This window comes from Crocodylus siamensis, chromosome 1 (genome assembly GCF_052110815.1).
Source record: "Crocodylus siamensis isolate JL-2025a chromosome 1, ASM5211081v1, whole genome shotgun sequence".
Taxonomy (NCBI): Eukaryota; Metazoa; Chordata; order Crocodylia; family Crocodylidae; genus Crocodylus; species Crocodylus siamensis.
This window is the reverse complement of record NC_143395.1, coordinates 10,871,040-10,886,244: the sequence shown is the minus strand read 5'-3', so window position 1 is coordinate 10,886,244 and position 15,205 is coordinate 10,871,040. Positions and strand designations below refer to the sequence as shown.

The 15,205-nt window shown below is 45.6% G+C and overlaps 1 protein-coding gene across 1 annotated transcript in view; it reads right to left on the bottom strand.

Moving 5' to 3' along the window:
- LOC149872577 (WD repeat and coiled-coil-containing protein-like) overlaps positions 1-3,290 on the bottom strand; it is a 28,187-nt gene extending 24,897 nt beyond the window's left edge. Inside the window, exon 1 of the mRNA XM_090031359.1 lies at positions 1,383-3,290. Within this exon, the coding sequence (XP_089887485.1) occupies positions 1,383-3,290 (1,908 nt within the window). The remainder of the gene's footprint in view (positions 1-1,382) is intronic.
- Positions 3,291-15,205: the final 11,915 nt, after the last annotated feature.

Below are 15,205 nucleotides of genomic sequence, written 5' to 3'. Positions count from 1 at the left end.
AATGTGTACCCATCAGAAGCAAATTTGCTTCTGATGGGAGCCATTCAGTCCAGGGCTTCTCCTACCCTACTTTGCCCCCTGCAGCAGCCAGGGGGAACTCCAGGCTCTACCAGGTACCAGCCACAGGCTGGCAGGAGGCACAGGGGGCTGGTCCCATCTCTTCAGGGCAGAGTGAGCTGTCCCAGCATATTAGAACAGTTTGTTTTCTACATTAGAATGTATGTAATGTATTCAAGTTAAATTATTAACCAATCTAGATCAAAAGCTTTGCTTTTGTGCTGAGTGCTTAATACACTGGGATATGCTAAAATATCAAATAAATAATTACTATAATACATAATAAATGATGATTGAGTAAAATAATGATTTCATGTCTTAGATATGCATGTGCCTCTCATTAACATGAAAGGAAGTCATTACTACACTCTTGACACCGAAATTTAACCTTAAGGCACATCTTTTTAACATTACTACATAATAATGCATCTTGTATTTCCAGAATGCGTTTTACACTAATGGATACTCACAATTTTAAAAACAACAATAGACCCAAATAAATGTATAATTGGTACCTAGATACTATTTGAAAGGTGCCTCAGAAATACTTAGTAGTAGTAGAAGTAGCAAGAGCAACAGTACCCATAGGAATAATTAATAGTGAACCTAATCCTGTTATCCTTGTTCAGATAAAACTCTCACTGAAGTCAATGTAATTTTTGTCTGAATAAATAAAGCCTTGATGATCTGGCATATTATGACTTATCTTTTGTAAAAAAATAATTTAAAGTGTCAGGTATTTTATAAACATTTAAAATACCTGGCTTCAACCAAGATGCTTAGTGAGAGACTAAATTAAAGATGGGCTAAATCACAAAGTTCAAATCATTCCCACCTGCATTTTTGAGAAGTTTGGACACAAAGTTGTGTTTCAGCCCCTCAGAGATTCTGGCTGCCTTCAAATTTGGATATGAACCCGTGTTTGAGGCCTGGGAGGCTGTAGGTAAGGATACCTATTGTATGCAGAAAAACTATTTGTGAACCCATTTCCATTCTGAACTAACACGGAAAGCTTTTTCACAGTGGCTGAACAGCATTAAGGAGGTTTGCTCCTCTATAAGTATGCAGATCCAATTAGCTTCAATTGCAGTTACTTCTGAGCAAGGAAGGAAGAATAGACCCTAATTTCTATGTAGAATCTCCTGAAATAACTTCTTCAATGACAAATTGTTCTATAAGTTTGAATGAAATCTAGTGTTGACCACAGATGAAACCTGCTAATTGGAGCCTAGAGACAGCCACATGCCTTTCAACAGGCTTAAAACAAATTTTTAGAAAGAAAAAGTTACCTGATGAGAACATCAGTAAGTTAATAAAACAGTTACCTGATAAGTGATATGAACAAAAGGTGGTTCTTGAGAAGATGGGTATGTTAGAGAGAACCTCTTCCCATTTTTAGTGAACTCTATTAGTTCAGAAAGGCGCAGTTGTAGTTCTGTAAAGCTGCTGCACAATCTCTCTAGATTCCTGGGTATGTGGTTTTTTCCACTGTCACTTGAAGAGTTGTTATTTTTAGGGGAAGTAGAAGTTTCTTGTGACGGTTTAGGAGAATCTTGTCTGTTAGAAATCCTGGCAGAAGTCTCAACTCCAAAAATAGCCATTGACCGATTAGCTGGTTCGGCATCTAAAGTTTCTAAAGCAACTGGGGATGAGTCACCATGGACTCTTTTTTCCTCAAGATCACTCACACTCCATGATGAACTCTGCTCATAACTAGGGGACTTCAGTTCTATGAGTCTCCTCCGGCCACTAGGAGAGTGAATAATGGTACTACCTGGTATTAGCAACTCCCGGCTTGAAGGTTGATCTTCCATGACAAGATTTTCAAAACATTTTCTTTTTCCAGGTATAGTCACTGAGGATTCCAAATTGTAAAGTACATTCTGGCTGGTGTCAGGCATCGCTAAAGAATCTTCTTCAAATATTAATTCTTTAATCATTAAACGAATAATGTACTTCTCTGTACTTGAACATGGAATGAGAGCAGACTCTGAGAATTTCTGCTTTCCAATCAAAATCAACAAGAATTTATCTGTCAAGAAGCACAAGCCCTTTGCTCTTTCACTTTTCTCCAGCTGGATTTGTTGAATATTGGGCATGCAGGAGGAAGTTACTGAATAAACCAAAACAATATTACAAGTATTTGAGGCTACTGCCACAATCTGAGCTCTAAAGTCAAAAGCTATTATATCAGGGACCAGAATGCCTGGGATGATGACTTTTCTGGTGGTGGTTACCTTCCTTTCAAAAGTCACCAAAATTAGGTATGAAGAGTCTTGCCTATTTCCTGAGATATACTCTTTGCGTCTCAGAGAAATGAGAGGACTGGGATCAGATAGCCTGTGGTTTGCAAGGATACGGGTTAACTCCGGAGGACCTGATGAAGATGAAGCTACTGACTCAACAGCTATTGATCTTTCTGAATCTGTTGACTTTCTTCTTAGGTATATGGAATATTCCTCATCTCCAAAGACCATAGTAGACTGGGAAGCTAAAGAACCCATTTCCATGCCAGATGGCACATCAAATGCAGTTCCTGCATTTAGACCACAGATCTTATCTAGGGGAAGCTCAGTGGCTACAGCAATTTGGAAATCCAAAGTAGCTTCTATAGCACAGATGTAGCTTCCTACATCAAATATTGGGCAAAAGGAGCAAGCATTTAGGGTTTTCTGAGTATCATCCCATATATAAGAGTGAAGGGTACTGCCTATAGCAACCACCAAGCGATTACCGTTCTTAGTCCAGCATGCACAGTGGATGAGACCGCTACTCTTGATATCCGCCTTAACCCTGGAGTTATCAGAACGAACAGCATGTAAAACTGAGGTGTCCCGTTTAGTAAGCACAGCCAAGATCTCCTTCTTGGGATGCCACACGCACCCATGGGGAAGTAGGGGAAATGGCTCACTAATTTCACATGTCTGAGAAGCCAGAAGCTTGTTTTTTTCTGCAATGTTATAGCCAAGCTGCCAGACAGTGGCATGCTTTTTATGTTGAACAGCCAGCAGAGCTGGGGCATCTGCAGCACACGAACCCCAGTAAAGCCCATGAACGTGTTCGAATTGCCCAATAATACTTGAGTCACCAAATCTTAGTTCTCCATTAAGAAGGTGTAAAGCAGTCAGTACCACTTGCTTCCCATCGGTCCAGGCTATACCATGCACAGGATGTATGGCCTGATACAAGGCATTAAGACCAGTTCTCAGAAGTTTTGCCTTTCCCAGCTCCATCTTTTTAGACTTGTTGCTTAGTGGTGATTTCTCTGAAGAAAAAATCCAGAGGATTCACATGAACATCTTGATATAGAAAGTGACTCTTGTAACTTCCATGTAGCTGAATCAAGCTGATTTATTCCAAAGTTGTCTGCAATGCAAACTTCTTCACACTGTGACTGTGCAGCTGATCTTCTAAGTTTAAATCCCTGTGAAAGCTGCTTTTACTATGCCTCTTACTGGGAGGAGTTATAATCTTCATGTGATGTCTAACAAGGTTTAACTAATTACTGTGCTCTTCACTGGCATTTTCGCAGAAGCCTATTTTTAACTCTTCAGCATTGGAAGTATATTTAAAAATAACACTCTAATACCTTAACCTCCAGTGAACAAAAGACCCCGGTTAATGGCGGAGGGCGATCCTATGCTGTTAAGCCTGAGCATTAAGTTACAGTATGAAATAATGAACTGACACTTCTTTCTAGACAGGCTATGAAGGCGGGGAGTAAGATTAAAACCTATACATGATCAAGCAAGGGCTACTTTCCAGTCTCTGTTTGGCAGCACATTTCAAAGATGCAAGATTCCTAAGTGGCTGTTACAAGGGTAGTAGGAGAGGGGATTCTTAGTTCTGTCACTGGTTACATTAAGCATGAGGGAGAGGACATGTAAAATAACATGAACTAGAAGCAAGGGAACATAATCTATTTAGTTCTGGTTTTCCCAGCTTCTACTATCTGTTGCTATCCTTTTGGTCTTTCCAGCTGCCCATTGCTGCTCCTTCCTCATTTCTGCCTACAACTCCAGCTGCAAATAGCAGGCAAGAATCTCTTTTTTTCCTCCACAGCCTAGCTTGTTGGGTGTGTTTTTATGGTGATTTTTGGGTGGGATTTCCTTTCTGCTCCTCTTCTTTTTGGTACGTACATGTGTCTTTTGCTCTTTACAAGTGTTATAAATAAATCATCTGAGGATAGCTGAGTTCTAAATAACCATGAGTGCTAATGACAAACCTGAAATGGTTATTAGATACATCCTACAGCTTGGCCTAGTTTCTGCTGGCTTCTAAAATGCAGAATATGGTGAGCCCTACTCAAGGGCTCACAAATTTATTTAAAGGGACTGTGTTGTATTCCCTTATGCTAGATTAGTATTGGCACCTTCTAGATCAGTGGTTTTCAACCTTTTTAAACAAGTGTATCCCTTCTGTCTCAGCGTTTCATGTACCCTTTTATATTTTTGTCTTGTTTTTAATGTTACTATTAACAGGAGGAAGGGAAGGGGCAGGGGGTAGATTGAGGCCTCAGCAGTGAGGGAGGGAGGGAGTGGGGCTGGGGCAGGGGCAGGGGCAGGCGCTGTACAGCCAGGGTGGGGTATGGGACAGAGCCACGAGCAGCTTGTCCAGGGGATGTGGGGCAGCGACTCTGCTGCTGCATGCACCCGGGAGGGTATGGGGGGGGCCATGTGCCCCCTGGATCTGCGTGCAGGGCAGGGCAGGATGCCGTTGCGGGCTGGGGCTGATGCTGGGGCAGCACCAGGCTTTTCCTGGCAGGGGGTTGGGCTAGGCTGTGCTTCGAGCTGGTGGCTCCTGGCTGCCTGCGTGATGTGCTGTGGCTGCCTGCATGCACAGAGCATTTATCAGCCACATCAGCCAAAAAAAGCCAATTACCAATACAGTCAATTTTCCTTATATCAGTGCTGATCTGATATGGAACTGATGTATCTCTATAAAACAGTAATTTTTCTCATTCGTTCTGCATACCCCCTACAACCTTTTTAAGTACCCCTAAGGGTATGCATACCCCTGGTTGACAGCCATTGTTCTAGATTATAATGTACAGATTGCATTTAAAATGAAAATGGTTTTAGACCTGTTGAGGATGGGTCTGCAATTATTGTGATAGACACCCTCAATGAAAATTAAAAAGCTAAATGCAAAGCTTGTAAAAACGCTTTTATCACAGTGCCTAAATCAGTTTACAGTAAACTTTGTTCAGGGATAGATCCAAAGGGGTGGGGTGCACTAGTGTACTTGTACCTGATCCACCCAAAGTGCTTGGCAGTGTCAGCAGCACTTCTAGTCAGGCAATACTGAGAGAGTCACTTGACTTCAAGGCTAATTATAATCTACTGATTCCTTTTAAACTCTTTATCTCATAGGTGTTAATGATCTTCTCTTTTTTTTAATGGTCTTAATGTTTCACTAATTAAACTAGCCTTTCTTCTGTAATTCTGCTGCTTGTTAGATGCTCCTGGTAGCTCCTGTTTCACAGGCCTGCAAAACTGTTTTTGTCTCATTTCAATAAAGTTATATTTGTTTTTGTTTCAATCTTAAACTGAATAGTACAGGGCCTAGTGTATTAGTAAATCTTCTAGTTTCTTTTTACCTGGGAAAAATGTGTGCTGTGCTATATGGGCTGATACACACCATCTGCACCCCCCTTTTCAAAACCCTAGATCCACCTATGTCTTTATTCTTACCTACACATGCATTTAAACCATGTTCATTACCAATTCTGATGCAGTTCTCCTTCAGTGAATGGAGGAGTCTGCATTTCCTTAGGGCTGGGAAGGCTCAGGGAATGGCAGTACCTGTGAGATTACTAAGCCTGAGCATGCTGTGTTTCCATTTATTAGGGTCACAAAAATGGCTTTGTCAGAAAGAATGGTAGCTCTTTATCTATGGTTACTGCAGTAAATAGGAAGTGAGGTTACATGAAAATGATGTTGCACAAACTCCCCAGTTTGGGAAAATCCCATTAAAGGGATCTTTCTTTGTTTTAAATCAATGGCTGGTTAACTATTTTTCTGGATTTATTTCACTAACACAATAGCAACATTCTCTGTAAACTGATGATCTCAACTAAACTCTGAGAGTCTGCTATTTAACAGATGACATTGCAGCTTTATGGCAATAGCCTAAAATGGTGGTCTGGAATACAAGCAACTGCATCAATGTCTTTCTTCTGTCTCAATATTGCTTATTGAAGTTCTAAGAGACATTCTCTGCAGTGGGAAAATTATGGGAGGATAGTGTTGTACAAGGAGTTCTAAGAATCAATATTTATGCAGTAAATAGCTTATTGTCCTCATCAGCACCATGATTTACAGATAGAACACATGGAAAATGTTATGCATATTGGAACTCAGGACAAAAACGGGCCTCTTGGGCCATCAGGTCCAGTCCCCTGTGTTGGATATACTAATGACTAGTCTGCTCTAAAGTAACCCTGACACTATCTTTATAAGCCTTTACCAAAATCTTGGCTCACCAAGGCCTCAGCTTTTTTCAGGTCTCCCTTCCCTTTCACTTTCCCTTACCTTTAGTTTGATGAGATCACTCACCTGTTTCTAACCAAGTTTCTTCCCCTTTCCTCTCTCTTCTCAGAAGACAGTACCAGGCTCAGTTAGTCTGACAAAAATATAATAATAAACAAGGAGTTTCAAGGCCCATGTAGTTCATACCAGGAAATGACTAATCAACGACATATTTCAAAGAACGGTAGTGCAATAGGGTGCACCTGCATGGGTATGTGTGTGGTGACCAGTTTTCTTATGTGATTGTTAGAATCTGTTTGGTTTCTATAGTTATTCTATGTATCACAGATACAAAGGATGTAACTTCTATCACATTTCAGGCATGCAGCGCCTGTGCACTTACCATCTACCAGCCAGTCTGAGCAGTTGGCAAGCAGTGATTACAGGCTCTGTAGTTATACTCACTATACATGTACATTTAATGCACATTAGCATTATTTAAGGCACATTAAAGGCGCATGTCTATATGTGTGTGCCCTTAAGCACCTTAAAAATTGTGAATCTAGGCTAATCCCACCTAAATTTGATACCTGCATAAAGCAAGTATCAGATTTAGGTCAATTAGTTAAACCACATTAACATACATGTAGGTGCATTAATGCACATTAATGGGGCAGGGGAGCCAGGCTGCCTGTGGCCAGCACCAGCGGTCTACTGACCCCAGGGGAGCAAGTGGGGTCAGGGGGCTTGGCTAGCAGCTACCTGAGCCCAGCCCTGCCCAGACAGCTTACCATATTCCCTGGGTACACATGCATGACCAACCTCTGATCTGAGGCTGGGCAGCACAGGGCCCCTGGTGCAGAGCATCGTATCTCTGCAATGCTGCAAACTCTCACAAAAGGATTCTGTCTCTTGCCTCTGCAGAGCCCACATCTGGATACGGAGGAGAAACTGCAGGGCCCTGAGAGAATGCTGTGTCAGGGTTGCTGCCACCCACTGCTAGAGCCACCTGGAGCTGCATAGGGTAGTAGTCAAATGGTTGGACGAGTCTCGCCTTCCATAACATCTTGGATTTGGGCTCTAGGCAAGCAGCAGACTTCCCAGGACAACAGGTCAGGCCTGAAGATGGGTTCCTCCACCCCATGCAGGAGGGAGTTTCCAACTACCACCATCCATACCTTCCTTTTTGTGGCAGTGGTCTCCATCCTCCCCACTTTGGGCATTCCTGGCCTGGCCTGTTCCACCAATGAAATGCTCTCCTTCTCCTCTGTTGCTATCATTCCATATCTGTTCTCTAAGCAAACCACTGCAAATGGGGATGACACCTTCTTCTTGCTGCCAGAAGATACACATTTCCAGTTTCCACCTTCTAGGGAGTCCATACCTTCTTCCTTTTCTAGCACCACCTCTGGCAGTCCTTCCTCCACAGTCCTAAAGGTTTCCTCTAGCATGGAATCAAAGAAGTTCTTATGGTGGAGGATGCCTTGGAGCCTTGCTTCCTCCTTCTGTAGCTCTCTTGCCTGCTCCCTGAGGGACACCACCAGAAGGAACTGCTCACATTGCAGGCACTCACCCACCTGGATGACACTGGAAGGAATCTGCAAGTCACAGTCTGCACAGCACCGAATCAGGACCTGGGTGGAAGCCCCAGTGGTGTGTGGTCCTGCCTGGACAGACACCTCACAGATGAAAGCAGAGGAACCGCTGGAAGTGGCAGTGGCTCTGTGATTGCAACACCCTTTAGCCATGTCTCTGGCTCTTCTAACCTGCTGCTTCTCACTTCTTGTCTCTCTTTTCAAGCAGACTTTCCCTAGCAAACTCCTCTGTAGTTGGTCTGTTTGCTGTTCCTTGATCTGAGGGGTTCCTTTTTCCCTGGAACCTCTTTCTTCTCAGCAAGCTTCCAAGAAAACTCCCCCTTGCTCTGGGCTCTAGTTAAAAGGGGGCTTAAGTCTTGGTCTAGCTGCTGAGTTTTAGCTGCTAAAATAAAAGTATGTAGATTAGTCATGAACACAGCATACCTCCTGAGGCTGGGGGAGCACAGTGACTGCCCACAGGCAATGGTGGCAGTGGCAGCAGTGGAGGTGTGGCAGCGGCAAGCAGGGAGCTCCTGCAGGTGACCGTGGTGGTGTCGGTGGTGGGGGTGTGGCAAGCGCTGACCAGTGATTGGCAACCGCCTACAGACACCACCGGTGGGAGCGGGGGGTGGTGAGCAGCAACTGCCTGCAGCCGGCAGCGGCAGCAGTGGCCAATCTCAGGGGATGTGCATGCACCCAAATGCACCCAGTACGCATCGCCAATGAGGTTAGTCCATACTAATTACATATAAAAAAATAATCTTACCTTTCAGGCTCCCTTTCAAAGAGCAGGGTGGCAAACTGACCTGTGAGCTGCTTGCAATCCGTCCTATTCATTTTTCCCTGTGTGCTGCTCTTCTGGTCCCTTGGACTGTCACCTTATATACCCCTCCTGGGCCTGGACTGGCTAGGACCCTTTGTTAGGGCCCTTTGTCACACCCAGGTAGCAGTCAATCGGCAATCAGTTCACTCAGCTGCTCAGAGCACATATTCTAGCACACAAACCCACCAAACAGCCTTCAGCAAGCCAGACACACAGGCAACCCTGGCTCCGTTACTTTCTTGGAGCAGGATCTGCTTTTCATAGACTCATAGAAAATGAGGATTGGAAGGGATCTCAGGAGGTCATCTAGTCCAGCCCCCCTGCTCAAGGCAGGACCATCCCCAACTAGATCATCCTAGCCAAAGCTTTGAATCTCAGCCAAAGCTTTTGCCACATGATGCTACTGCGCAGTAGTATCAGGTTACTGTGCAGTCAGCACCTTGTGTAGATGAACCCACTGTTTCCTTTGTTGAAGCTTAATAAGTACTATGTGCAATAAACCTTGCAGGGCCAACATAGCTGCTCACAGCACCTTGCAGAACATCACATAACATGCCACACATAAAAGAAGGGGAGATGAAGGCACCGCCAATGCTCTGCCATTGCAATGAGAGGGAAGTAGTTGATTAATACAAGGGTGTCAGACTCATATGGCCCCATAGGCTGAATGAGTGGCAAAGAGCTGGTCTACAGCTAGATCAGGCCCTTGGATACCCCCCCACCCCCTGCTGCATGCTTGATCCAGTGCACGGGGCGCCCACCTAGACTGGCCAGAGTAGGCACCACATGTGGCACAACCTGGGACCTAGCTCCAGTGGGCCCCCCATGTGGGGCAGCCCTGGACCTGGCCCCAGTGGGTCCTACAGGCTGCACAGACCAGGAAATGCCCCCAGTGGGCCCTGCCCATACTGCATACCTGAGACTTCATTCCAGGCTAGTCCAGCACAGCATGTGGGTAACAGGGCAGGACTGGGGATTGGATTATGGGGCTCTGCAGGCAGGCCAGATCCAGCCCCTGGGCCTTGTTTGACACTCCTGAGTTAATATATCATGAAATCCTTGGAAAATCCCAGGGAGACTAAACTATTTGGGCTGAAGAACAGATTTTGCATTACTCTCTATATGTCCTTGTCTCTGAGAGGATGTGTACTTTAGAAGTTATGTCGCCTTGTCTTGCCCACAAAAGCTGTGCAAAAGTGACCTGCTTGCCCACCCATCTCATTGCAGGGGAACCATGACACAGTTCATGAAATTCATTGCTGACAAGGTCATTGCTAATTTGGGAATTAATGACAACTTCCGTATGCTCAAGTCTCACAGGGGATCATATGCAAAATCTCTACCCTAGCTATGATTACCTCTCCATCTGGCTTGTGAAAACCATAAGGAAAACAGATTTGATATGTGTTTAGGTGGTCAGATTTTAAAATGACATCAATAACAGCAGAGATGTGGCACAGCAGTTTCAGAAGTGATTTAATAAGGGACTGTTTCTAGTTCCCTTTTTGGTAAGAACAATTTTTTTCCAAATCAGTGGCACATGCACCCCCTGAGAGTGCTGGTGCACCCCCTGCCAGGCTGCACTTGCCACTTAGGCCATGGGCAGGGGGGGCAGGCAGGAGTGCCAGTGACCCCCCTGCAAGCTCTGGCCAATCGCTGCGATCACTGAAGCCATTTTGGGTTGGCTGTGGCTGCTTCTGGGAGTGGCTGCAGCAATTGGCCAGCGCTTGCTCTCAGAAGCAGCCGCAGCCACTCCTGGAAGTGGCTGCAGCAATCAGCCACAGTGATTGGCTGTCGCAGGATCGGCCGTCGCAGGATTGCCCACAGGATTGGCTGTGGGGGACCCTGCTCCCTGGTCAACAGGATTGGTTGCAGGGGGAGTATGTGACCCCCTGACTAAGGCGGCACCAGTCACCCATGTTCCAAATCCTAACACCTTTACATTCCTCTCACCCAACCCCAGTACTCCTGTTTTTCATGTACTCAATCGCATCTCAGGGTACAGTATTTTGGAGAATTTAAAGTAAATCAGAGATGGCATTTAGTAGGTTTGGACTTAAAAATATGACAAACAAATCAGATAAATGAAGTACATGACTGGATTAAAAGTGTTCTGAGAGTGGCTGCTCTATAACGTAGCTCCTGTTGATGTGAGTCAGGATCAGAACTAATGGGGGGGCATCAGACCTCTGAACAGATGGTCTTGGCCTTTTGTGAATCCTTGGACTCCACAGAGATCCCTGGGGATTTCCAGGTGTAAGGGGATGGGGGGGCGTCACTTACCGTGAGACCCTGATCCCCGGATGTCCCCTGGAGAGGAGGTGGTACGGGTTGGACCGTCCCGCTTCGCCGCTCTCGCCTGCCACGACTTGATGGAAATATGGGGGTTCACCCGTGCCGGGAAGCTGGCGGTCCACGTGGGGTACAGTACCTCCAAGATCCAGGGGTCCTGAGGGCTCCTCCTCCCCTACACCCTCGCCCGGTCCTCCGGGGTGGGGAGCCTCCGTTAGGGCTCCCTTGTCTTCGTTTTAGCTCCGCAGTGGGGCGGGGGGTACCCCACACTGCTGGGCCCTCACCAGGAGTCCTATCAGCACCTAGTCTCCCTGATGCTGATCGCTCCACTAGTCCTGAGGTGTCTCTACCTCTGGTGCCTCACTCTCTAGACCCGGGGGCGCTACAAGCTCTGCCCCCCCTGCCCGCGGGTCTTCCCCGCGGCCAAGCGGCCCGCAGCCGCCGGAGGAGTGTCCCTCCGACCGAGCCTCCCTTCCCGGCTTCCTCCAGTGCAATGGCCACCGGTCCCTTTTGTACCTTCGTCCCTTCGGGGCCTGTTGCGCCCCCTGGCTCCGCCGCCTCCCGCCTTGCAGGCTGGTGCTGCGCCACTCCTGGCTTCGCGGCGGCCGGCCTCACTGCCGCCGGTCCCTGCCGCCCGGCTCCCGGCTCTACCACGCCCGGCCCAGCTGCCTCTGGACCTCCGGCTCCCGGCTTTGCCGCCGCTGGCTCCCCGGCTCCCGGCCTCGTCGCTGCCGGCTCCCGCCGTGTGGCACCCGGCGCGGCTGTACCTGTCTCCGTCGCTCTCGGCCTCGCAGCTCCCGGCTCCGCCGCTCCAGGCTCCGCAGCTCCCGGCCTCGCAGCTCCCGGCTCCGCGGCTCCCGGCCTCGCAGCTCCCGGCTCCGCAGCTCCCGGCCTCGCAGCACCCGGCTCCGCAACTCCTGGGGCAGGCTCCCGCTGGAGCCTCCATCCTCCTCTGCTCGGGGTAGGCGGTTCCTTTTTATCTTCCCGCGCCGGTCCCACGTCGGCGTGGTTCAAGTTCCGGGAAACCTTAAGTTCCCGGCCGGGCTTCCGGGTCCGGACCCGGAAGCGGGGCGGAACTCCGGGGTTCCCCGCTTGGGCCGGGCCCCTCAGGGTCCTGGCCCCCTCACACCAGGTTTGGACTGGCTCTGAGGTCTTTTTGTAGAGTCTGGGACAACCACATACTCCACTAGGACATTGTGTAAAGATCTTTGTAAAAGGATTGTTGACAGCCTTTTCCCACTGAGACCTACTCTTCAGGTTTTATTCGGGGGGGGATAATGTGGGTAAAATAATTCCAGGCCAATGACAGAGCAACTGCAAACCATCTTTGATGAGAAGACAATACAGATTAGTAGAAATTAAATTAACCACTGGGGGTGCCCAAACAGCTGTATGTATATGACAGAAAAAAACGGAAAACAATACAAGCAAAACAAAGATGAAGTTACACAAAAGCTACCAAGCTTTAATAAAATGAATGCATAGATCAAGCCAAAAAGCAAACTGTAACTGCAACTTTTACACAATGTACTTCTACTCAACATATTTTCCTTCTTCAGTAAAAAAGGTAGAGGAAAACAAACAATTCTCCTGAATTCCTATATTTTTCTATTACCAGAAAAAATGCATTCTAACCTCTAGCACCTTTACTTCACTTAAACCAATACCTGTACTCCTGTTTTTTCATATGCCACATCACATCCCACTGTGAAATTTTGTGGGGAGTTTGAAACAAAGCAGGAAAGGCACCGTGTAGGTATAGAATTAAAATATGATCTAATAGACATTTAACTAGTTTTTCAGGTGATCTTGGTATGCAGAGATCTATACTACACACACATAAAATGGCACTGGAAATTGTCATGGCAGCATCATAGATTTCCTTTAAAATCTGCTTTTGTGCAGCAGCAAAGTTAATAATCTGTTACTATAGTGAGATACAGAAAATGTAGTGATACAGAAAATAAGAATGTCTGTCAAGCCTTTACATCGTCGCTGAATTCTGACATAAGAAAGATCACTGTGACTGCTAATTAATTTTGGTGGAACTGACAACTGAACACTTCTGATTGGCTGGGGGGAACCAACCTGCAGCACGCATGCCACAAGTGGGACAGGCAGTCTCTGTGTGTGATGTGTGGTAGGCAGGGGGAAAGGACAGGCCGCACAGTGGCAGATAAGGCAAGGAAAAGAAAACAGAGCAGCAGATTGGGCAGGGAAAGGGGATCAGATAATGTGTGGCATGCCTGCCAAAAAGGTTGGCCCCCACTGGTGAGGAACATAAATTTTGCATTCCACCAAGCTAGCTTTCCTTTCTGTTATATAACTGAGTGTATTATCAGCCCTAACCTGTGAAATGCTAAGCACCTTCTTTGTTCAATATGAACTGAAGGCATACAAACCCAGAACATCAAAGGAATTTAGCTGCTTAACTCCCACTTATTTCAATGGGAGTTTGGTGCCTCAAGGTGTTTTTACATGTGTTCCAGGAGTGGGTGGGGAGAGGGGCGCTTTAATTATCACAGCTCTGAGACCCGCACTAATTAAAGTGCCTGGAGTGTCTCATGTATCAGCATCCCTGTGCCTAAAAATGGCAGTGGGGCACTTTATCCAAAGCTTGAATGGCTTTAGTTAAGGCACCCCTGCCACCATTTTGAAGTGCGACACAAAATGCAGCAATTGCTGATACAGAAGACACAGGGGCATGGCTGGAGCGCTGTAATTACCACACTCCAACAGACTTGATTAATCAAGTCTGCTCCGATGCGCTATAATTACAGAGCATCAGAGCAGCCTCCCAGTTCATGTATAGACACCTTCAGAGCCTTGCTGAAAATCCGCATCATCTAAAAGGATCAGACTTCATTTTTGCCCCTTTACTCTTAGTAAAACAGAGAATTAAACAATAAATGTTTTTGGGTAAAATACAACTTGATTTAAATTAATGGTCAAATTCTGAGTGATTTCAGTGAGAGGAAGAGTCAACCCCATAAATAACAAAATCTTACCAATAGCAAATTCTTCAATTTTAATTTAACCCAAAGTTATAAAATGTCTAATACCTTGTGATATTTTGTTACTTCTAAAAATATTACACATTTCAAAGAAACCCACTCAGATTTTGGTTATTTCAGTAGATGTATCATTTAGTGGAATGCAGTCAAGAATCTCAAGAAATGTATCATTTTGTTAATACTGGCAGTTCTTTGCCTTACAGAGAGGGTCTATTTTTGAAAAAAAAATAGCCTAGCTGTCACAAACTAACTGGAATAAGTGTGAAAGTGATGCACAATTAATAAAGATACAGAATATCTAATCTGTCAGAGCAGATCTATTGGTGACACTATATAAAATAAGCATCCCTTCAATGGTGATATTTTTGATTGACATGATTAGTCTCTGAACCAGATATACCCAGCTTTCCTGCCAGGAAGATTTTGTATCTGTATGGCTGAGTATAGTGAGAGAGATAGAGTATTAGTTTAGGTAGAGATGTACCTAACAGTAGGTTGTCAATTTAATAATAAACATATTTCTTTTTTGTTCTAGAAGGATTTAGCTTACTTTAACTTTAGCTACTTTTCCTTAAAAGCTGTTGCTATCGATGTATGGTCCTGTCTTTCTCTATGGGGGCTCGTCATGGCTGTGCAATTAGAAGCTGTCCTAATTCTTCTGTATAATAGGCACGTCTGCCTTGTGAGACAATGGCTTTGGTACGTGTGAGGCATCAGCTCATTAAATACCTGCAATTGTGGCTGTAGAGGCAAATTCTTAAGTCACAGTCTCTTTCACACATATCACATTTGAAGTTCAGTCCTAAATGTGGTATGGGGTTCTTTTTAAGGTTTCTTCTCTCTTCTGCATGTTGGGCTCTTTCCTCAAAAGCCTTCATTCCATGCTTAACAGACAGTTTCCAAGCACTTCAGTCCTCAGCAGTCTTCTCCCAATTATTTGGTTGATGTTCATTTCCCCCATCAATCTCTTACAAA